The following is a 22,901-nucleotide window of genomic DNA, read 5'->3' as shown; positions in this document are numbered from 1 at the left end:
ATGAAATATTCAAGGATGCACATTTAAAATTTCTAGAAAAATTAAAAAACGGAAATTATTGGATTCATTTGGGAAAATCATGGAAAATGTGAAAAGAAAAAAAAAAGAAAAAAGAAAAGTTGGGGGAATTGGTAAAAAAAAATGAATATATATATATATATATATAAAGTCTACTCTGCAAAAGTTGATTTTAAAAAGTTTAGAGAAAGAGACGAAAGTTCAGAGAAAGAAATAGAGAGGAAACGAAGAAGGAGAAGACGACTCTATCGCTCAAAGATGCCCAGATAAGCTTTCCCCTATTTATACTACATTCGTCTGACTCAGCTGCCAGCTCAGCCTCCCAGATCGTCTACCTGTTTGCCACGCGCTCACAACATCCAGCTCAGCACCAATTTTCCATCATACCCTTCTCCAGCTTTGTAATAGAAATAACAGACAAGGGCAACTTAAGACTTTTCACTAAATTAAACCATTCTTAATGTAATTTACAGAAGTACCCTTATACTTCATTAATAAAGCCACACTTCCCCGTGGGTTATTAATCTAACTTCACACACAATGACACTCAAGCTAAAAGTTGAATTTAAAAAAAAGTTAAAATATCAAAAAAATCCTTATATTATGCAAATCCAATCCTTTCAGTCCTCCAATATAAATCGGCCTTTTCAATCCATTTATTTTCAGTTTTGGAATTCTTAGTCCAATCATTAACTGAGGTTAGTCCCACTGTTTGATTTTGGACGACATGGCTCATTTTTATTAAAAAAATTAGTCCAATCATTAATGTACGTTAGTCTCGGTGTCCGATTTTTGCTACTTTGACCCTTTTTTTTATAAATTTTATTTTAAAAGTGTGAAAACCAATGGAAGGAAAGTGGAAGAAAAGAGAACTCTTTTTGAAAATGTGGATAAACCACTTAAATTAAAGCAAAAGAAAGACAACAAGCCACATTCCCCCAACAGGAATTAGCAAAAGCAGCGTAACACTAGATGTGGTACAGCTGCACAACACAAAACAAAAAGCAAAAACAAAGATACATGGGGAACAGGCCTCCCCTAGCCCTCAGCAAAAACTACTCAGAAGACAAGAGCTGCACCTCCGCGGCAGGAGTAGCATCCGACCCGACCTCAGAAGTGGCCCCTACTGATCGAGAACCGATGAACTCCAAACTGTGACTGATACTCTTCATGGGCTCCTCAATCTTCCCAATGAAGTTAACTGAGCAATTTGAGAACCAAGACAAAAGCATGCGATCAATCTTGAGAATAATAGCAAAGACAGGCACAACAGTGGCATTAAATATAATATCATTCCTAACAAGCCAAACATTCCACACAAGGGCTTTAACAAGTAAATCACAGAAGTCTCTAGCAGCAGGCTGCACAGCCAACCTCCAAGGACCCCAAAGGCTGGACATCAGCCCTGGAGGTTCTGGAAGGCGAAACAGATGAGTAAAGTAATCCCATATCCGCCTAGTGAAAGAACAGGTAAGGAAAAGGTGGTCAACCGTTTCAATGTCGGAATGACACATGACACAAGTGGCAGTAGGAAGTTTATTACATTTTCTTAAGACAAGATTGTCCAAGGAAAGAATTTTGTTCTTCCACGCAAGCCAGTTAAAGAGATTGATCTTTCTTGGACAAGCGCAATGCCAAAAGAACTTTGCCACCGGACATCTCGTCCCCCCATCGATGAGAAAGTTGTAGAAAGATTTAACGAGAACGTCCCCATTCCCCGTCAACGACCAACGCTTTCTTGTCCTCCCTCTCGCACCCCGAGCGCAGACGGTCTCTAAGATACCGTGAAGCCTCATTCACATTAAAAAGGGGCATTTTCAAGCAAAAAAGCCAGCTCTTGCACCGCACTCATTGTGGAGTGGATTATCACGAAACTCCCCCGGCCACAAATTCATAGGAGCTAAACCATTGAGCCAACGGTCCTTCCAAAAAAGGGTCGTATCTCCGGAGCTAACCTCATGGGAAATACAACCCCTGAAGGCCGGGATACAGTTAGAGACACCCTTCCAAAAGAACGAAATCCTCCCAGATGGCCTATGCAAGAGATTCCATCGTGCTAACCCATAGTTGAATTGTACAACCTTCGCCCCACCCCAATCGGGGTCCAATAGAAATTTCCAAAGCCATTTAGCCAGTAATGCCAAATTAAAGGTGTTCAAATCCAGGATACCCCAACCACCTTGATCCCTGGGGCGACATAAAGCTTTCTAACCAACCAATCGGCATTTTGGATGTCCAATATCTGGTCCAGTCCATAAGAAGTCACGCCTGATGCTATCCAAAGTCTTAATAACCCAGCAAGGCAACCTAAAAATAGACATCCAAAACGTCGGCAAGGCGGACAGAACAGAATTCACCATAGTTAGGCGGCCCCCTAACGATAAGTGTTGCGATTTCCAAGTTGAGAGACGCCTTCTCACTTTTTGAATCAGCCCCTCCCAATCTTGACGGCGAGGCCTTCGCCAAAGAATGGGGACACCAAGATATAAGATCGGGAGGTGACCCACTTGACAGCTTAAGTGTTGCACTGCATCAACATGTGGGAGCACCCCAATCTCAGAAGAATAGAGACACGTTTTAGCAAAATTAGTCTTCAAACCGGATAGACCTTCAAAAATATAAAGAATAAGCTTAATGATCCTGAGGTCATCTAAACCTCCAGTGGTTAGAACCAGAAGGTCATCCGCGTAGTGAAGATTACATCTACTACCAAAAACACCAAGGGGCACCCCTACAAGAACCTTAGATCTGAGTGCATGCTTGAACATCTGACCGAGAACATCCGTTACTAGGACAAAGAGAAGTGGAGATAGCGGGTCCCCTTGACGTAACCCCCTTTGGTAACGAATATAACCATTCGGAGATCCATTAACCAGGATATTAGCCTTGGAAGATACTAAAATAGTCTGAATCCAAGTCACCCACTTTGGCCCAAAGCCTCTCGCCCGCAAAAGATCCAGGAGGAAATCCCAGTCCACCAAATCAAATGCTTTTGCAAAATCAACCTTCGTAATAAGACCCGAAGTCTACGCTTTGTGAATACTCGAAAAGTAGTTCTTCCACGAAAGAGCGATGTTATCCGAATGCATCTACCCTTTAAAAAGGTCGATTGATCAAAGATCCACCAGAGATTCAAAAACCTGGCTCAACCGGTTTGCCAGAATTTTAGAGATGATTTTCAGAGAAGAGTTAATGAGACTAATGGGGCGGAAGTCCGAGGCCGACTCTGGCGTCCCACCTTTGGAATCAAGGCAATGCTCGGCCCACCTAATCGCGTTCTAAGTTGGCACGCCCAAAGCATAAAAGTCTTCACAAAGTAACTGTAAGTCCACCTGTAACAGATCCCAGAAGTGCTTAAAGAACTGGATCGGGAACCCGTCTGGCCCGGGGGCTTTGTTCCCACCCAAATCAAAAACCGCCTTTTTGATCTCCTCAAGTGAGAATGGTCTATCAAGATGAGACAAATCAACCTGCTCCTTGTGGGCTAAAAGCATTTGAAGATCCACTTGCATGCGCGAAGCCCGACGTTGCCCAAACTGCTGATGAAAACTTTCCCGGAAGACATGCCCAATACCCCGCAAGTCAGTAATAAGGGCTCCATTGTGGCGAATATTAGGAATATAGTTTCGATTTTTCCTCCCGTTAGCAAATGCGTGAAAGAATTTTGTATTTTCGTCACCCTCTTTCAGCCAAAGAAGCCTGGATCTCTGTTTCCAGTAGATTTCTTCTTGCTTCAAAATGACATTCAGCTTCTCTAGGAGATCATGTTCCCTGTGTACTTCATCAAGAGTCAGGCACCTAGATTCCTTAGAAATGTCTAAATCCTCGAGATCATGCAACAACTCCAACTTCTTAAGTTTAATCGAACCAAAGCTAGTTTTTGCCCAATCACGAAGGTGATCACGCAGAAAAGCCAGTTTTTTAGCTAAAATAAACGCTCCACATCCAACCAATAAAGGCTCCGCCCACCACTGACACACCAAATCCTGGAACCCCTCCGCAGTTGTCCAAGCCAGTTCGAAACGAAAAGATCTCGGTTTCGACAGGTGGGCCCCCAATTCGAGTCTGATAGGCACATGATTCGATCCTAATCGCGGGAGTGAGTTCTGAATTAGTTTGGGAAAATGTGTCGCCCAAGCTTGATTGACAACAAAGCGATCCAGTTTAACCCAAATCGGATCGAGTTGGCCGTTAGTCCGGGTAAATCTTCTACCCTTTGAAGGGGGCTCCACAAGACCACAATCATCCAAAAAGGTGTTTGCACTACGGATGTCATCCAAATTAAGAAATCCAGACCTTTTATCCTCGAAATCAAAAATCGCGTTGAAGTCCCCCAGAAACCACCCATGGAATGTCCGGAGACCCAGACAGAACCACGAAGTTCCTCCCGTAAAGCACATTTAAGAGACCTCGCATTTGGTCCATAAACCGAGGTACATCGCCATTTGAAATTAGTCGGCTTTGTAAACAAATTCCACAGTCAGACTAAAAACCCCCAAACTTTCAAGATTGCCGATGCCAGCCCCATCTGCTCCAACCAATAACAATACCTCCCGCTGAGCCTCTTGCAGGCAAGAAAACAGATTGGTCAAGCCGGGAACCCCCAATTTCACGCCACATGGCGGAAGGAATATTATCTAGCTTAGATTCTTGTAAACAACAAACATCAGCGAAATGCAGGTTCAAAAAGTCTTTTACTAGGAACCGCTTAGCCGGTCTACCTAGACCCCTAACATTCCAAGATATAATATTCATAAAACACAACTAATTCTCCCGGACCTCAGATGAGGTCACCGCCTGTTTCAGGATGGAAGCAGAACGCATCTGCTTCATCCCCCGTAAGTGACTAAGACAATCAGAAACATGTTCCGTAAAAGAGATGCCACAAGCATTACAATAGTTCAACAATTGAGTATCAGTCCATTCGGAAATGAGGAGAGGTTTAGAAGTACCTTCCACCGAAGTGCCGTGGTCCCCTTTCTTTTTTGCTGGCTTCGGCGGCTCAGCGACAAACCCTGCATCCTCATTGAACCTCTTGGACGGCTTTTTAGGTCTCCCACTTCTCCTAGTTCCTTTATCTTGATCATCAAGGGAACTGTCAGTGTCTCCAGCAAGACCAGGTAGAAGCTGCCGAAGCTTCTTCTCAAAGACAAACACCGAGTCATCAGATTCGACATTGCTACTAGACGAACCCCCCACCTCGGAATGGAGACCGAAGTCATCCCCCTCCTTCGGAGCACTAGCAAGTGGTAACGACGTGATATCTGATCCCGGAACAAGAGCCCAAACCCTCGCTAGGAATTGCCAAATAAAACCCGGTGGGGGGGTGAAAGTGGGAATAGAAGAGCTGTCTCTAAAATCCACACTAGAATAATCTGGCCCAGCAGGAAGGCCAGGCCCATGCACCTTAGAAGGCGTAGGACTAGGGACAGAGCGAGGCCCTATAGCATCACTCACCTCGGGCCCGGATTCTATGATATGGGCCGGCCCAGTACTAGAGTCTAGTTGAGGCACAGAAACACCCTCCATAGGGCAAATAGCATTAGTCTCTTGGGCCACAAAAGAGCCCACTTCTTGGGCCACAGAAGAACCCACATCACATATCAGAACAGGGTCCCCATGGAACATATCATTATTACCATGCCCGAAAACCTGGTCCAGCAACGGGTCCAGCCCAACATTAGTGAGGATAGGATCTTCCATCACATGCTCCAGCTTCGTACAATTCTTTACCCCACGTGGCTTTCCCTGAGAAACATCCACGCCGCCATTCCTAACCACATCAGCAGCGCAGACATCGGAAGCTCCGAACGTCGCCATCACCTGCAAACTGCCATCCGAATTTAAAACACGTTGGTTCTTCGGCTGTCGAGCAGCCCAGCGTTCGACACGTCGTGGTCTCGAGCTCCACGACCCAGCCACATCACGTCTCGATCCCTTCTCAAAACCGGAGGACCGAGCCAAAGATGGACCATCGGATCGACGGAGAATTTCAACGCGACCATCGGTCCGACGCGCAGCCGTCCGAGGTCGTGTAACCATCTCATTAACTCCGCCGTGGGAGCCAAGCTCAACCACGGCCACCGGCGACGTCTCCACAGAGTTAGCACAGTGAGATGGAACCACATCAGCATGCTGATCAGGATTCACCGCCATATGTAACAGCTGAGTATCCATGCCACCGGGACGGGAGCAAGGCTCCACCGTCCCATCGTCCGCCTGACCGGCAGAGTGGACCGCTTGTGCTTTCTTGCCTTTGTCCTCCGGAGGAACTTCATGGGTGGAACGCCGAATCAGCGGGGGAGCAGCAGCCACCTCAACACTCAACTCAGGTAATACGTACCTTCCAAGGTCCCGCCGGAACAAAGGAAAAGCCTCTCGTTCACCCGTGAAGATGACAGCGTATTTCCTCATCCCCAGGCTGAGGTCGAGCTCCAACGGAAGAGAAACGCCAACACGCCGACGGACCAACGCAGATATAAAACGCTTGTGTGGAACCGTAGCCTGAGAAAGAGCCACAAGCTCGCCCACCGGTCGAAGAACATCAACGATAATATTCCAGGACCATGCGTGAAGAGGGAGATTCCAAATTAAAACCCAGATGCCATCCCCCGATGCTCTCCCCTCCGCGCCCAACTCCGCAGACCAAGGGGCGAGCTTCAGCAAACATGGGCCGTCCTTAGTGGATGCTTTAAAAGTGCTAAGCTTACAAACTTCCTTCACCTCCGACCGACTCGCCAAAGGAACCAGAAATGAGCATTCAGTCAAGGGAGTAATAGGCCCGGCGAGGGAAACATTGATGAGTGACGGGGCGATCTCCAGAATACTCGCTTCATTGACGAATCCGGAAACCAAAGATAGGATCGCCACTTTCCCCAACTCCTCACGGGTAGCAGTAACCTCCGGGGACAGCGGGAGCGAGATGGTCGCCCGACGCTGTCTCTCCGGTGCCCCCATCACCTGAGAAACCGGCAACACCCCCGAAGCCCCACTAGGGACCGGATGCACTTGTGTTCCCCCCTGCTGTCCCATAGCTTTGGAACGAACATGGCGTTTACGATGCGGACTCCTCTGCAGCACCACCGAGCACTTGGCAGCCAAATGACCGACACCAGAACAACGCAGGCATACCACCTGATGCCTGCACTCGGCCGTCCTATGAGAAGAACGGAAGCAACGGCCGCAACCCTTGTCTCTTGGAGATCTCGGACGTTTAGACCCTGTGAGTTTCCTCTCCACCCGTTGTTGGTCAATAGCAGAGAACTTACCTGCCAATGACTTTGAAGCGCCACCTCCTTCCGACGAAGACGAATGAACCACTTGAGCGTACGACATTTCACGAGCCTTGTCTCTGATTTCCGTCTCAGCAGCCAACCCTCCTTCGCTTCCTCCTTGATGACCACCTTCTTCAGACTCACCACCGCCGGCAACGCCCCACAGGTCTCGGAGGAGACTCATTCTCCCTGGAGTTCTAAAAGAGAACTTTCTCTGTTCATAAACCTCCTTACAAAAGAACTCATTTTTTGCTTTAGAAACAATGTGTATGTATCCATCAGAACTTAACAAACTATAACCTATAAATCAAAATCTTAACAAATTAATTTTGACCACGTGATTATCTAACAAAATTTACAAACAAACTATATTGTTAATCAGAACTGTTTACCATACTTCACATCCCTCCTTAAGTTCGAGCAGCAAGAAGACCCAACATGGAACATAAGAGAAAATGTTGTGCTGCTCCAAGAGGCTTTGTCATGATATCTGCCAATTGCAACTGACTAGGAATATAAGCCATTTGAAGAAACCCGTCTTGGATTTTCTCCCAAGCAAAATGATAGTCAATATCTAGATGTTTGGTTCTTTCATAATAACATGGATTAGCTGCAATCTGTTGGGTTGCTTTGTTGTCACAAAACAAAGTAATAGGATAAGAAACTGGAATGCGTAAATTTTGAAGGACAGCTTAACCAAAAAAGTTCACAAGTCGTTGCAGCCATACTTCATGTGAAGTATGTCATCAACATAAACCAAAGCTGCAGTAAAGTTCTCACCAACAAATTTAACAAATAGTGAGTAATCATGCTTTATTGAAGAAAGCCAAGATTGATGAGAAATTTGGAGAACTCTTGGTTTCATTGCCTAGAAGCCTGTTTTAAACCATATAAGGATTTCCTTAATTTACATACTTGTCCAGGTAGGGCTTTGGAATAACCTCCAGGAGGATTCATGTAGATGTCTTATGTAATATGGCCATGTAAAAAAGCATTGTTTATATAAGTTGGTGAAGAAGCCATTGTTTAGCAGTAGCCAAAGCAATTAAGACTCTAACAGTGTCTAGTTTGGCTACCGGGAGAAAAAGTGTGTGTAATCCTTACCCTCCTTTTGACTATAGCCTTTAACAACCAATCTCGCCTTTAACCTCTCAACACTATCATCTGATTTATATTTAATTTCCTAAACCCATTTAGGATTTATAGCAGTCTGTCCATAAGGCAAGGATGTTAAATCCCAAGTTTAGCTTGGGAATAAGAATTGGGTTCATGAACAACCCACACATTTGCTAATGAAACCACATAATCAATTGGATAAAGAGACATATCAAATGGTGAAAATAAGGGAAAAGGTGTTTTAGGAAGAAATGAGGATGTAAGTGGATCTCTGGAATGAACTGTACAAACATAATCTTGCATCCAAACAGGTTTTAGAACATTTCTAAGAGATTTTCTGATGCGACCCGTTCAGTCGGACCCAGCATGGTGGAACCAACTCATGTGATCTATGAAGAAGCCCCACCTGATAAAAATACTCGGACCAAGACACGTCCAGCATGGCTCGAGGATTTCGAGGGATGATCACGAGACAGACAGAGGGTAGTGGAAGCATGGTAAGCTGGAGATAGCTGGAGATATGATAGAAAGCTTGTCACCCTTGGGTTTGGTAGTGGCGCAGTATTTTAGTTCTTGGACAGAGTGTTTGTCTGTTGTCTTTGTAGTTGTTGGGGATATAATCAGGTTGGGGTTATCAGAAGAGGTATGGAATGAATTATGGGACTTCTGAAGTGCTAAACTTCTTCTATTTTCTTTTTTCTTCATTGTTCTAGGAGCTCACACCGGCTCGAACGGTGCTCTTGTGTGGTGCGGCCTGGGGTCGTATCATTTCTGGTGCTTTCATTGAGAGTTGAACTACTCACAAACCATGGCGGATCAGGACTTACTTGCGGTTTTGAAGACAATCCAAGCGTAGCTACAGAGCCAAGCAGTGGATTTCCAATCCTTCAAGCAATATGTGCAACAAGTAGAAGGGCTTCTAGATGACCTTCGCGATCAGTTTCTGGGCACCGCAGAACCGTTGGATCCATTGCTCAGTCCGACTACTCCGGTGAAGTCCGGTGAACCATCCACAGGAGAGCCAGACCTTGTTCCACTTCTTCGTGCTCTAAAGGTGGACATCCCACGGTTTGACGGCCACGACCCGACTACATGGTGTTTTCGAGTCGAGGAGTATTTCAACTTCCATAACACCCTGACGAATCTCCATTTGTGCATAGCATCATTTCTCATGGAGGGACAAGCATCCGATTGGTTCCAATGGATGAAGGCTAACAACCTCATCACAACGTGGCCAACTTTCTTATTACACATTCAGAAGCGTTTTGGCCCATCAAAGTTCGAAGACTACCAAGGTGATCTCTCCAAACTCACACAGGGTGGCACAGTGGCGGAGTTCCAATCAGAATTTGAAGCACTGATGAACAAGGTCTGTGGGATTCCAGAACCATTGCTGATCTCATTTTTCATCACTAGGTTGCGACCCGAGATACGCAAGGAGTTGAAGCTATCTCGACCGGCCACTCTCATGGAAACCTTTGAGCTCGCTCGCGCATATGAAGCACGCGCAGAGGAGACTAAGAATGACATACGTTCTTGGACCAAGTGGACACCACGACAAACTCCGGCCATACCACTACCTATACCAGCTCTGAAACACCCACCACCCATACAAGCACCCGCTAGAAAACCACCAGCTCCCCTACTAGCATTACCACCAGTTACTCAAACACCAACTCCCCCTCAAAAACTAACCCCTCAAACCTTTCCACCCCAGTTACCCATCAGACGCCTTTCCCCAACTGAAATCTCGGACCGCCGAGCCAAAGGGCTTTGTTTCAACTATGACCAAAAGTTTAGACCCGGCCATTGCTGCAGGAGCAAGTTCTTCTTACTTCTAGGAACAGAGGACGATGATCCAGAGGAAACAAAAGATGCAGAGGATCAACCTATACCCGAGGACGAGCTAGTCACAGGCAACATTTCCAGCCTAAACACCTTGGCCGGAGCTGGGAGTCCATGGTCCCTCCGTTTACGGGGTGAGATCGCGGGGCACTATTACCAGGTCCTCATCGATAGTGGGAGTACCCACAACTTCATCAAACCCACCATCACTGAGGTGTTGAGTCTTCCCATCCAACCAACCCCACCGTTCTGAGTATACGTAGGTAATGACGACTACCTAGTATGCTCCTATTATTGCCCTCAGGTCATGATTAAATTGCAGGGCCACCAGTTTTTGGTGGATCTCTATGTCCTCCTTATTGAAGGACCAGACTTGGTTTTGGGAATCCAATGGTTACAACTGCTAGGAAAGGTCACTCATGATTACTTTGAACCATCTATGGAGTTCCAGAGGCAGGGAAGCACCGTGATCCTTCGCGGAGACGTACCACAGCCACCACGACTCATTTTCCTTCACCAACTACAAGGCCTGATTTAGAACACTGAGTACTCTAGTCTGTTCGAACTCCACCAAATCCCCATACAAGCACCACAAACACCAGCCATCAAAGAAGATTCATCCAACTTGGCGTTCCCAGCTGATTTGTCTCTGTCTGTGCTTCAGGTACTTCAGAACTACAACTCATTGTTTGGTCTTCCCACCCAGCTTCCTCCACATCGAGCCGTTGATCATCAAATCAATCTTGCCCTAGATGCGAAACCGATGAATGTGCGACCCTATCGTTACCCGCATTTTCAGAAGAATGAGATGGAGCGAATGGTGCATGAGATGTTGGAACAAGGCATCATCAGACCCAGTCGAAGCCCATTCTCATCTCCTATTCTATTGGTGAAGAAGAAGGATGGATCTTACCGTTTCTGTGTGGACTATCGTGCTCTCAACGCCGTGACTATCAAAGACAAATTCCCGATCCCTACCATCGATGAGTTACTTGATGAGCTCGGCGGCACAAGGGTATTCAGCAAGCTGGATTTGCGCTCCAGTTACCACCAAATTAGGATGAACTCCAAAGATACATACAAGACTGCGTTTCGGACTCACGAAGGTCATTTTGAATTTTTGGTTATGCCTTTTGGTTTATCTAATGCCCCGTCTACATTTCAGGCTGCTATGAACCAAGTTCTCTCTGCCTATCTCCGCCATTTCGTCATCATTTTCTTCGATGATATACTAGTTTACAGCGCGACCATGAAGGACCATAGCTCGCATCTAGATCAAGTATTGGCTCGCCTTCATGCACATAATTTCTTTATCAAGTTATCGAAGTGCTCCTTCTGCAAAGAGACAATCTAATATTTGGGACATCTCATTTCATCTTCAGGCGTGCGAGCGGATCTGGAGAAGATAGCTACTATGCTACATTGGCCAACCCCAACATCTCAGAAGCAGCTGCGAGGATTCCTGGGTCTTACAGGGTACTACCGGAGATTCATTCATGACTATGCCACTATTGCAGCACCACTCAACAATCTCCTGTGTAAAGATGGATCACCTGGTCGCTCGAAGCTACAGTAGCTTTCGAATCCCTTAAGAAGGCGATGGTGGCGGCACCTGTTCTCAAGTTACCGGATTTCCAGGAAACCTTCATCATCGAGACGGATGCTTCAAACACTGGTATAAGAGCAGTGCTCATGCAAACGAGCCACCAAATTTCTTATTTCAGTCGAAAGCTGAACCCCATCATGCACACATCTTCGACATATCTCAAGGAATTATATGCTATTTCAGAGGCTGTACAGAAGTGGCGCCCGTACCTATTCAGCCACTTTTTTATTATCCGAATTGACCATCGAAGCGTCAAAAAACTGCTACAACAGGTGATACAAACACCCGAGCAACAGAGATACATTCAAAATCTACTGGGGTACCATTTTTGGATAGAATACAAACTGGGTCGTGCCAACCTCGCAGCAGACGCGCTCTCTCGGATGCACGAGGAGTTGATAGAGACCCTTCCAGGCCAGCAATTCCAGTACATGAAGTTAGCCAGTCAGCCTATTCCCGAGTTCATGGAGGCCCTCTGCAGAGAGAATGCTGAGCTCCCTGATTTCCAAGCTCTACATCGTCAACTAGCGGAAGGGAGCTTATCGACAGCGTATGCATCGAGGAACGGGATACTCTTATTCCTTAATAGATATTATATCAGTCCCCATTCTCCCATTCGTGAAGCGCTACTTCGGGAATTTCATGATACCCCGATGGCTGGGCATGCTGGAATCAAACGGACCTTGGTTCGATTATCCACCCATTTTTATTGGCCCCATATGCGAAGAGACGTGGAGACATACGTGGCCGAGTGCAGGAAATGCCAACAAATCAAAGTCATGACGCAAGCCCCGGCCGGCTTACTCCAACCACTGCCAATTCCTTCAATGGTTTTGGATGAGGTGACAATGGACTTCATTACCGGGCTACCGTCGTCGTGAGGGAATACTGTCATCATGGTGGTTGTTGATCGCCTTTCAAAATCGGCACATATTGCAGCTCTTCCCACCCGGTTCACTGCAACTAAGGTGGCTAAGGTGTTTGCCGACACTGTGGTCAAGCATCATGGTTTTCCCAGTTCCATCATCTCCGACAGGGACCCAATATTCGTAAGCCATTTTTGGAAAAGTTTGTTTGAACTCAGCGGCACCAAGCTACGACACAGCACCGCTTATCACCCCCAAACCGATGGCCATTCGAAAGTAGTAAACAGGGGTCTGGAACAATACCTACGAACTTTCACCCATGGCCGGCCTGCTACTTGGGTCGATTTCCTCACTTGGGCAGAGTTCTCTTACAACACCAGTTTCCACAGTGGTCTCAAAATGTCACCCTATCAAGGCCTCTATGGTCGAACACCGCCCACGATTCCAGCCTATTCTAAGGGATCCACAACGCTCCAAGCACTTGAGGAACTTCTTCAGGAACGAGATGCAGTGCTACGCTCGTTGAAAGATAATCTCCGCCAAGCACAACAACGGATGGAGCAGAAAGCCAATGCTCGAAGGCGCGAGCTCCAACTGTCAGTAGGGGACCAAGTGCTTGTTTACTTGCAACCATATCGATAAAGCACGGTTGCGTGTTGCAAATCACAAAAGCTCTCGCAACGGTATTAAAGACCTTTCTCTATGGAGAAGTGCATTGGGCCCGTTGCTTATCACTTGAATTTGCCAGTAACAAGCAGCATCCACCCTGTTTTTGACATATCTACACTGAAGCCATTTCGAGGGGAAGCAGTTGCAGAAACCTGCCATTTACAGCCAAGTTGCGGCGAGGATACCCACCAGCCGAAACCAGTAGCCATTTGCAATAACAAGTACTCATGCAATGGCAAGATACCGCATTAGAAGATGCCACCTGGGAACCGATCAAGAAGTTCTGCCAACATTTCCCTAGCTTCCACCTTGAGGACAAGGTGGTCTTCGACGATGGCGGGAGTGATGCGACCCGTTCAGTCGGACCCAGCATGGTGGAACCAACTCATGTGATCTATGAAGAAGCCCCACCTGATAAAAAAACTCAGACCAAGACACATCCATCATGGCTCGAGGATTTCGAGGGATGATCACGAGACAAACAGAGGGTAGTGGAAGCATGGTAAGCTGGAGATATGATAGAAAGCTTGTCATCCTTGGGTTTGGTAGTGGCGCAGTATTTTAGTTCTTGGACAGAGTGTTTGTCTGTTGTCTCTGTAGTTGTTAAGGATATAATCAGTTTAGGGGTTATCAGAAGAGGCATGGAATGAATTATGGGACTTCTGGAGTGCTAAACTTCTCCTTCTATTTTCCTTTTTCTTCATTGTTCTAGGAGCTCACACCGGCTCGAACGGTGCTCTTGTGTGGTGCTGCCTTGGGTCGTATCATTTTCTAGGTGATTGAGAATTAGTGGAGGTACCAGGAGCAATTGAACTGTCTGAAGATGAAGGACTAGAGTTTGAATGAAATAGGCGTTCAGCAACAAAGTCAGTATGATCAAAAGGGAAAGAGACATTTTGTGATTTATGGAAATGTTGATGTGGAATAACAGCCTCTGGATGAAATGGGAAAACATCTTCCTTAAAAAGAACATCTCTAATAGTGAAAGTTGTTTTAGACTCAAGATCATACAATTTGTGACCTTTTAGATTAGGAGGGTAGGCAATAAGAACACACCTTTTAGCTTTAGAAGCAAATTTGTCTTGTTTAGCACTATTTATGGTGGATTGTTTAGCCACCTATAGTTCTAAGAGTATGATAAGTTGGAAGATAACCATGCAATATCTCAAAAGGAGTTTTCCAATTCAAAATAGCCATAGGCATTTTGTTAATAAGATATGTTGCAGCCAAAATGCAATCCCCTCAAAATGTTTGAGGAAAGTTAGCATGAATATGTAAGGATCGAACAGTTTCTAACAGGTGCCTATGTTTTCTTTCTACAATGCCATTTTGTTGAGGGGTATGAGTCATAGATTTTTGATGAATAATACCTTGATTAGATAAAAGATATGCACAATGATTGTTAATGATTTCAGTCCCATTATCGTACCTGAGAAACTTTGGTTTAACATTGAAATGATTTGAAACATAATTAACGAATAAAGTAAGAATATGACAAACTTGGTCTTTTGAATGCACCAAATAGGTCCAAGTTGCCTTACTCTTGTCATCAACAATGGTGAAAAAAAATATTTCACACCATTTAGGGCAGAAATTTTGTAAGGGCCCTAAAGATCAATATGTATTAACTCAAAAAGTGATGCAGAGGAAGTAACACTTCTGTTAAAAGGCAATCTATGATGCTAGGCCATACCACATGTATCACAAAAGAAATGAGAAGTGCAAAGATGCTTGCACTCATCATTATGAGAAAGTTTTGACATTGAACTATGTCCAAGTCTAGCATGAAACTTAAATAAATCTGTTTGAACTTATAGAACTGAAGAATTTACAAGATAAATAGAATGAAGATTTATTGTAAAAGAATTCTTTAAAGAATCAACAGATGACGTAAGAAAACCTTTTAGAAAAGAAGAATTTAGTTTGTATAGCTCATTAAACCAACTGCCCACTATAACATTCTTATTAGTGGAAGGGTCCTGAATAGAACAAAAAGTGGGTGAAAATTTGGTAATCAAAGAATATTGCCTAATTAGTTGTGCAACAAACAATAGATTGTATTTAAAATCTGGCACATATAAGACATTGGTTAAAGACTGTTAGGTGGAAAAGATCACAAGTCTTTCATACATAAAATAACAATGTACAAGATATATATATAGATGCATAGGTATATAAATATGGTAGCTATACAAATATAGATATACAGCTGTATACATAGCTATATTCCCTAACATATAGATATACAGTTGTATACACAGCTGTATTCCCTAACACCCCCCTCCACAAACTCACGGGGGATCAGACATTGAGAGTTTGGACAAGAGAAAATCATGGTGTGCCCGTGTTTGAGATTTAGTATACAGATTCGCAAGCTGACGCTCAGAAGGAGCAAACTAGGGAACCAGGATGCCTTTGCTGTACTAATCACGCAAGAAGAAAGCATCAGCACCAATATGCTTGGAGAGGGAATGTTTGACAAGATTCAGAGTAATCTGAATGGTACCGGTGTTGTCACAATGTAGAGGAGTAGGGCACGCGAGACAACACCAAGATCATGTAAAAGCCAACGCAACAAAACAATCTCCTCAGTAGTAGTAGACATAGCACGAAGCACCGCTTCAGTGCTAGACCGAGAAACACTTGTTTGCTTTTTGGACTTCCAGGCAATGAGAGAAGATCCCAAGAACAAACAAAATCCAGTAATAGAACGATGATCAGACGGATCACTAGCCCAAGTAGCATCAGAATAGGAACTAAGCTCTAGAGAACTGTGCTGAGAGATAAGAAGGCCTCGAGACGGAGTCGCCTGAAGATAGCGCAAAAGCCTCAAATATGGGCATAATGAACAGAAGTAGGTACACTAACAAGCTGACTCAAAAATGCATAGCATAAGCAATGTCTGGACGAGTGAGGGTAAGATAGACCAGGCTCTCAACCAAGTGATAATAGCATGTCGGATCAAATAAGGGAGTCTCCTCATCCGCACGCAACTGAAGATGTAGCTCCATAGGAGTGGTCACAACACAAGAGTCAGAGAGAGCTGTCCGTGTGAGGATATCAGATGTGTAACGCTGCTGGGACAACTGGAAACCAGTATAAGTAGAAGTGACCTCAATACCCAAAAAATAGCTCAATCGACCAAGATCAGTCATCTGGAAATGTTGCTGAAGGTGATGTTTTACAAAATCCACATGAGCAGGGTCATCACCAGTGATGATCATATCATCCATATAAAGCAACAACAAAGTCCGACCATAAGAGGAAGAGTCCACAAACAAAGCGGGATCATGCGGACTAGGCTGAAAACCAGCAGCAACCACAGCAGAACTGAAACGCTCAAACCAGGCTCGAGGAGCCTGTTTGAGACCATAGAGATCCTGCCGTAGGCGACAGACCAAACTAGAAAGAGAAGAAAAACCAAGGGGAGGAAGCATGTAAACCTCCTGCTGAAGATCCCCGTGAAGAAAAGCATTCCTCACATCAAGCTGAAAAAGGGACCATTGTCAAACAACAGCTACAACAATAAGAGCTCGAATGGTAGTCATATGAGCGTCAGGAGAAAAAGTCTCATCATAATCACGTCCCTGCTTCTGCTGAAAACCACGAGGCACAAGACGAGCTTTGTACCATTCTACAGAATTGCCAGAGCGAGTCTTGATTTTATAGACCCACTTGTAGGTAATGGGAACAGCACTAGGAGAAAGGGGAACCAAATCCAATTTAGAGGTGCGCTCAAGCGCCTCCAACTCAGCAGACATAGCAGCCTGCCACTCAGGTATTTGGATAACCTCTCGTTAAGAAGATGGCTCTGGAGGGCCACTAGAGGGAGAAATAGGTAGGTCAAGAAGCTGAGAGACAAGATTAAGGCGATCAGGAGGATGACGATCATGAAGAGGATATCGACGTGCAGGGGGATCATCCGCAAGGGACACATCAGAGGAAGCCTTTGGCGACGGGGGTGAATGCTCAGGAAGAGAAAGAGCGGGAATAGAAACCTGGATAGGAGGGTCAGCAGGCAACGAAGAGGATGGATGAGATACAGGTGGAGGTGGGGACAGAGGAGATGGTGAGGACACAATGAGAAACTAAACATTGGTCGATGTAGTAGAGGAGTGAGAAGAAAAGGAAAGAGAAGGGACAAAGAAAGGATGATCCTCAAAAAGGAGACATCACACGAGATACGGAGGCGACGTGCAACAGGATCATAACACCGATAGCCTTTGTGCTTAGGACTATAACCAAGGAAGACACAAGGAACAGACTGAACAGAAAGTTTAGTCCGCTCTCAAGGCAAAAGGAAGACATAACACAAGCAACCAAACACACGAAGATGAAAATAATAGGTGAGACTGGAGAAAAGACACTCCCCTAGACTACGACCCTGAAGAAAGGAAGAGGGTTGAAGATTGATGAGGTAAATAGTAGTAGAGACAGCCTCAGCACAGAAGTGAGAGGGAACATGATAGGCAATAAGAAGAGTATGAGCGGTCTCAAGAATATGACGATGTTTTCTTTCTGCAATGCCATTCTGAGCATGGGTACCAGGACAAGAAAGCTGAGGAAGAGTGCCGTGGGAGGCAAGAAGCTCATGAAACTCATGAGAAAAATGCTGCCCCTGAATTGGAACAGAAAGTACGAATGGTGGCAAAAAACTGGGTGCGCACCATATTAGAGAAATCAACCTTAAAAAACTCAGAACGAGAACGCATAAAATAAATCCAAGTGTAACGGGAGAAATCATCAACAAAAATAACATAATAACGATGTCCACGTTTGGAGACAAATGGGGTTGGGCCCCAAATATCTGAATGAACTAATTCAAACGGAGAACCAGACCTAGACACACTCGAAGGATATGGGAGTTGTAGCTGTTTGCCAAGCTTACAACCCAAACAAGAATGAGAACTATCAACTAAAACACGACCTGAAACACCCTGACGAATAAGAGAAGACAGACGAGAACCACTAGGATGGCCAAGCCGATGATGCCACTGATGGAAATAAACAGTAGAAAAACAATAAACAGAGGCCGCTGGTAACATAGAGGAGGACGGAAGACAAAGATGATCGAGCACATACACCCCACTATGGCAATGGCAAGCTCCAATGAGGGTCTCGGTAAGACGATCCTGCATACGACAACCAAACTCATCAAAAATAACAAGATAGCCAAGAGAATCTAGCTGGCTAGGGAAATAAGGTTCATGGAGAGCTGGGGTACAAAGGCAACATCAGGAATATGAAAATGAGTGGTGTGTAAGAGGCCACGACTAGGGACGGGGAGGGTCGCGCCATTAGCGATAATGATACGAAGATCAAAAGAAAAGGGGTAAAGAGAGTGAAGGTGGGTAGCATCATAGTTCATATGAAAAGAAGCTCCAGAGTCAAACAATCAAGAGGATAAAGAAATACTTGTAGGGTAGAGACGACTGATGGGTGAGTGGAGACGGCTGAGGCATCCTGAATGAGTCATCGGGGCAAGAGGAGAAATCGACTCCCGAAAGCTATCGAATAAGTCTCTGAAACTTCTCAGCAGACAACGGACCATCCTGAGGAACTAAGGGTGGGGTGGGGGGCAATGGTCGGCACTGGGTTCTGCTGGGGAGCAGCAAGAATAGAGTGAGGAGCAGCAGGTGGTGGAACTACATCTAAGGACGGAAGACAAGTCTCCTCAGAAAGCACATAAGCCAAAGTATCACTAACCGACGGAGATGTAACCCGGTGCAGTAGCTGAGCACGAACGACCTCGAACTCATACCGAAGACGTATGAGAAACTCATAAATACGAAGATAATCATGATCCTGAGTAATGGCAAGACACTAGGCACAAGTTAGAGATGGAGAAGGAGAAGGAGTCATCTCATCACACTGACGCCATAAGTCACTGAGCACGGCAAAAAAATCTGAGACAGAGTTCTCACGCTGATAGATGGAGATGAGAGTATGTGGCAAGGAGTAGCGCAACACCTGACTTGAAGGAAGATAGAGTGCGCGCAGATAATCCCAAATCTCTTTGGCTGTAGAAAGATCACAAACAGCTAAACGAATAGGAAGCTCACAGGATTGACAGATGATAGCAATGGTAAGAGCATCATCCTCAGTCCACTTGAGCAAATCAGCAGACAAGGAAGAAGACGCGTTAGTAACTGTAGACGAAGAGAAGCTAGAAGAGGCGGACGGATACCATTAACATGACCCCAAAGATTAAGTCCGCGAAGGAGCACACATAAAGTGGAAGACCATGCTTTATAATTCTTGCCATTAAGCATGACGTCCGCCTTTTGTAGATAAGAAACCTGGGCAGAGGCCATGGAGCACCGGCACAAAACACGAGGGCGGTCACAGGGGTGGCGCGGAAAAAAACAATTAGGTTTTAGGTTCAGGAGAACCTCTGATACCATGTTAGGTGGAAAAGATTACAAGTCTTTCATACATAAAAATAACAATGTACAAGATATATATATAGATACACAGGTATATAAATATGGTAGCTATATAAATATAGATATACAGTTGTATACACAGCTGTATTCCTTAACATATAGATATACAGCTTTATACACAGCTGTATTCCCTAACACAAGACTGAATTTAACTGAACATGGTCTTTGATAGAAACTAACTTCAAAGAACCATCTGGTAAGTTGATAGGATTGGGATTGGGCAAAGTTTCAAAGGTATCAAAGTAAGAAAGGCATCAAGTCATGTGATCAGAAGCTCCTGTGTCAACTATCCACTCACACTCTCTAATTACTCCATTAGCTAAACTAGATAAAGCTAGGATAGGAGTGGAAATACCTGCAAAATTCACACTATAGGAACCTGCTTCTTGAGATGATTTGCCTTTAAACGTCTTCATTACTTCATTACAAACAACAGTAATTAACTTTTGATCTACCTCATTATGTGATGTTTCAAATAGCTTGTCTTGAATACAATTTGAATTACTTGGATCATGTAGTACTTGTGCAGCTAGCCTAGAATTCACCAGCTTCCTATTTCTTTTACCTTTGTACCAATCACTGTATCCAATTCTTTCAAAACATTGTTCAAATGTTATGTCCTTCACTTTTCCAATGCTCACAAAACTTCCTAGTGCCAGCCTTTTGATTTCTTCCATAACTCTTGAATCCTCCTTGATTATTCTTTCCAGGATCATCCACCATAAATGCAATAACCTCTAGAACATGACTTGTAACATGCTTTTGCACCTCCACTTGTGCTATATAATACGCCTTGTTCATAGTTGGCAAGGATCCATAGATAGTATCTGACTACGTACGGACTAATAACTATCATTGAGCCGCATAAAAAAATTGCATCAGCTTATTCTGTTCTTCAATTTCAAGAAATTTCTCTATTCTGCATTTACATTCCTTCATTTGGCCACAAGTACAGAGTGGTACTCCTTCCAAATTATGTAGTTCATCCCAACACAACTTTAATTTTGAGAAATAGGCAGCTGGTAAATCAATGGTCCATTGTAATGTCCAAACCTTTTGGTTATGTCTTTCCATAATTCTTCTGCAGATTGTTAGAAATTGGCATTAATGAAGGCAGAGAAACGGGTTGACTGAGGGGTGCCGCATGCACTGACCTTAAGAACAAATTCGCCTCTTTTTTTCAGTGCAATAGGAACAAACAATAGTGATGTTTTCCCAGGATACAACAGTCTTCTTTTTCTCTAGTTCTTGCACCATAACCGAGAAAATATTGAGCGCTCATGAAAGGAAAAGTTGTGTCTCTTCAAAAAGAGGTCCAAAAACAAACTTCGTGACACACAAAGGAAATCGGTGCATTCATGTCCGCATCATGCGCCTACACGAGTTTAGAATTTTCAAGCCAAATTCCGAATCCAACCCTGAGATTTGCACCAAAGTTGAAGTCTAATAAATAGTGGTATATATAAAAGTGGATGAAGTTCTTGTAAATAGGCAATGTGGTACTAAACAATATAGGAATATTTTGAAAACTAAGATGGACCCAATATGCATGGGCCTCCAACAATCCCCTCCATTTCAAAATATTCAGTCAGTAGAAAAAAAAATGAAATGTAAGAAGGTAATGCATCAGAATTAGTGCTTTGTGGGCTATGAACTAATTCCTAGAATATATAAGAAGTGACTCACAGGAACTTGGTGAAATAAAATTTCTATGAACCAGCATTCCTTTTTGTAAATCAATCGTCTCACAAATCACATTATCTTCTTGAAAACTAAGCAACTCTAATCATGTTGGCATATCTCGGCCATGTTCCAAATGCCTTGAATTCATAAGTGCTCTAGAAAAGTTTGCCTGAGTTTTTCATAGAAAGTGGCTCCATTTTCACACTTATATAGGTGAATCCATCAGATGTAAAATTGTAATTATAAAGACCAATCAAAATTGAACTATTGAATTCATTGAGAATCAAATTCATCTTGTATATATTGCAAGTAAACTATACACCATAGGAAGGGATAAGAATTAGATAGTGCATCTCCAATCAACCAATGACTTGTTTTTACCCATATGAACCTATTTCTTGGGTGCAACAATTACATAAGTTGGGTTACCATCATTGTTGAATTTTGTTATAGGAAATAATCCCATTCCCTTAGATGTCTCACATACTAGTTTTCTACTTAGTGATTTAGTTAGAGGATTAGCTAAATTTACCTTTGATCTTACAAAGTTTAGTGATATCACTCCATCTTCATGTAATTGCCTCACAATGTTATGTCTTAGGCATATATGCCTACTCTTGCCATTATATGCTTTATTCTTGGCTCTGTATATAGCAACCATGCTATCACAATGAATTGAAACTGAAGGGGGCTGGTTTCATCCAAAGAGGAACATTGGCGAGAAAGTTCCTAATCTATTTTACTTCAGTGCCTGTTTTCTCAAGTGCAACAAATTCGGACTCCTTTGTTGATTTTTACTGTGCAAGTTTGTTTTGAAGACTTCCAAGACACTACAGCCCCTCCTAAAGTGAAAATGAATCCACTTGTTGGCTTTGTTTCATCTGAATCTGAAATCTAGTTAGCATCTGTCACACCCACCCCTTCTACCGAGGTAAATGTGGCACCCATCAGTTAAAATTCCCTTTTAATCGGAAACCGACACTGCTTTTTAAACAAAAAGCGTACTCTACAAATCACAATTTACAATTTTTTTCACCAAGTACAGGTTCAAATACATAAATACAATAAATATAATTACTCTAATTTACGGGTACAACCGCTACAAGGTCATCGACACCAATAACAAGAAAAGAACGAAATGAGGGACCCATCGCAGCCTCCCGGATCGAACCCCGACTCGCTCTAAAACCCGATCGGGTAATCTAGGTTCCTCGCCTCCCTGCAGTCTACAGACATTCGGGTTGGCTCAGTAGTGGCTTAATAATTCCAAATACTTAAATATAGTGTATATAAAGTATATAAATACCAACTGCTTAAATAATTTTCCAACTTTTCCAAAATAATAGAATTCTAGCAAAATACATTTTTAAAGAACTTT

At 44.0% G+C, this 22,901-nt stretch overlaps 1 protein-coding gene across 1 annotated transcript; it reads right to left on the bottom strand.

Moving 5' to 3' along the window:
• Positions 1-1,073: 1,073 nt before the first annotated feature.
• LOC120270217 lies at positions 1,074-1,814 on the bottom strand. The gene has a single exon (XM_039277246.1). It carries the CDS (start codon positions 1,812-1,814, stop codon positions 1,074-1,076), a length of 741 nt encoding a protein of 246 aa, XP_039133180.1.
• Between the last annotated feature and the right edge of the window lie 21,087 nt (positions 1,815-22,901).

This window comes from Dioscorea cayenensis, chromosome 10, assembly GCF_009730915.1.
Source record: "Dioscorea cayenensis subsp. rotundata cultivar TDr96_F1 chromosome 10, TDr96_F1_v2_PseudoChromosome.rev07_lg8_w22 25.fasta, whole genome shotgun sequence".
Taxonomy (NCBI): Eukaryota; Viridiplantae; Streptophyta; class Magnoliopsida; order Dioscoreales; family Dioscoreaceae; genus Dioscorea; species Dioscorea cayenensis.
The sequence above is the reverse complement of the archived record's forward strand: the minus strand, read 5'-3'. Positions and strand labels throughout refer to the sequence as shown.

Coding starts and splice junctions, on each gene's coding strand:
- LOC120270217 (XM_039277246.1), bottom strand. CDS start 1,814: ATGAGGCTTCACGGTATCTTAGAGACCGTCTGCGCTCGGGGTGCGAGA.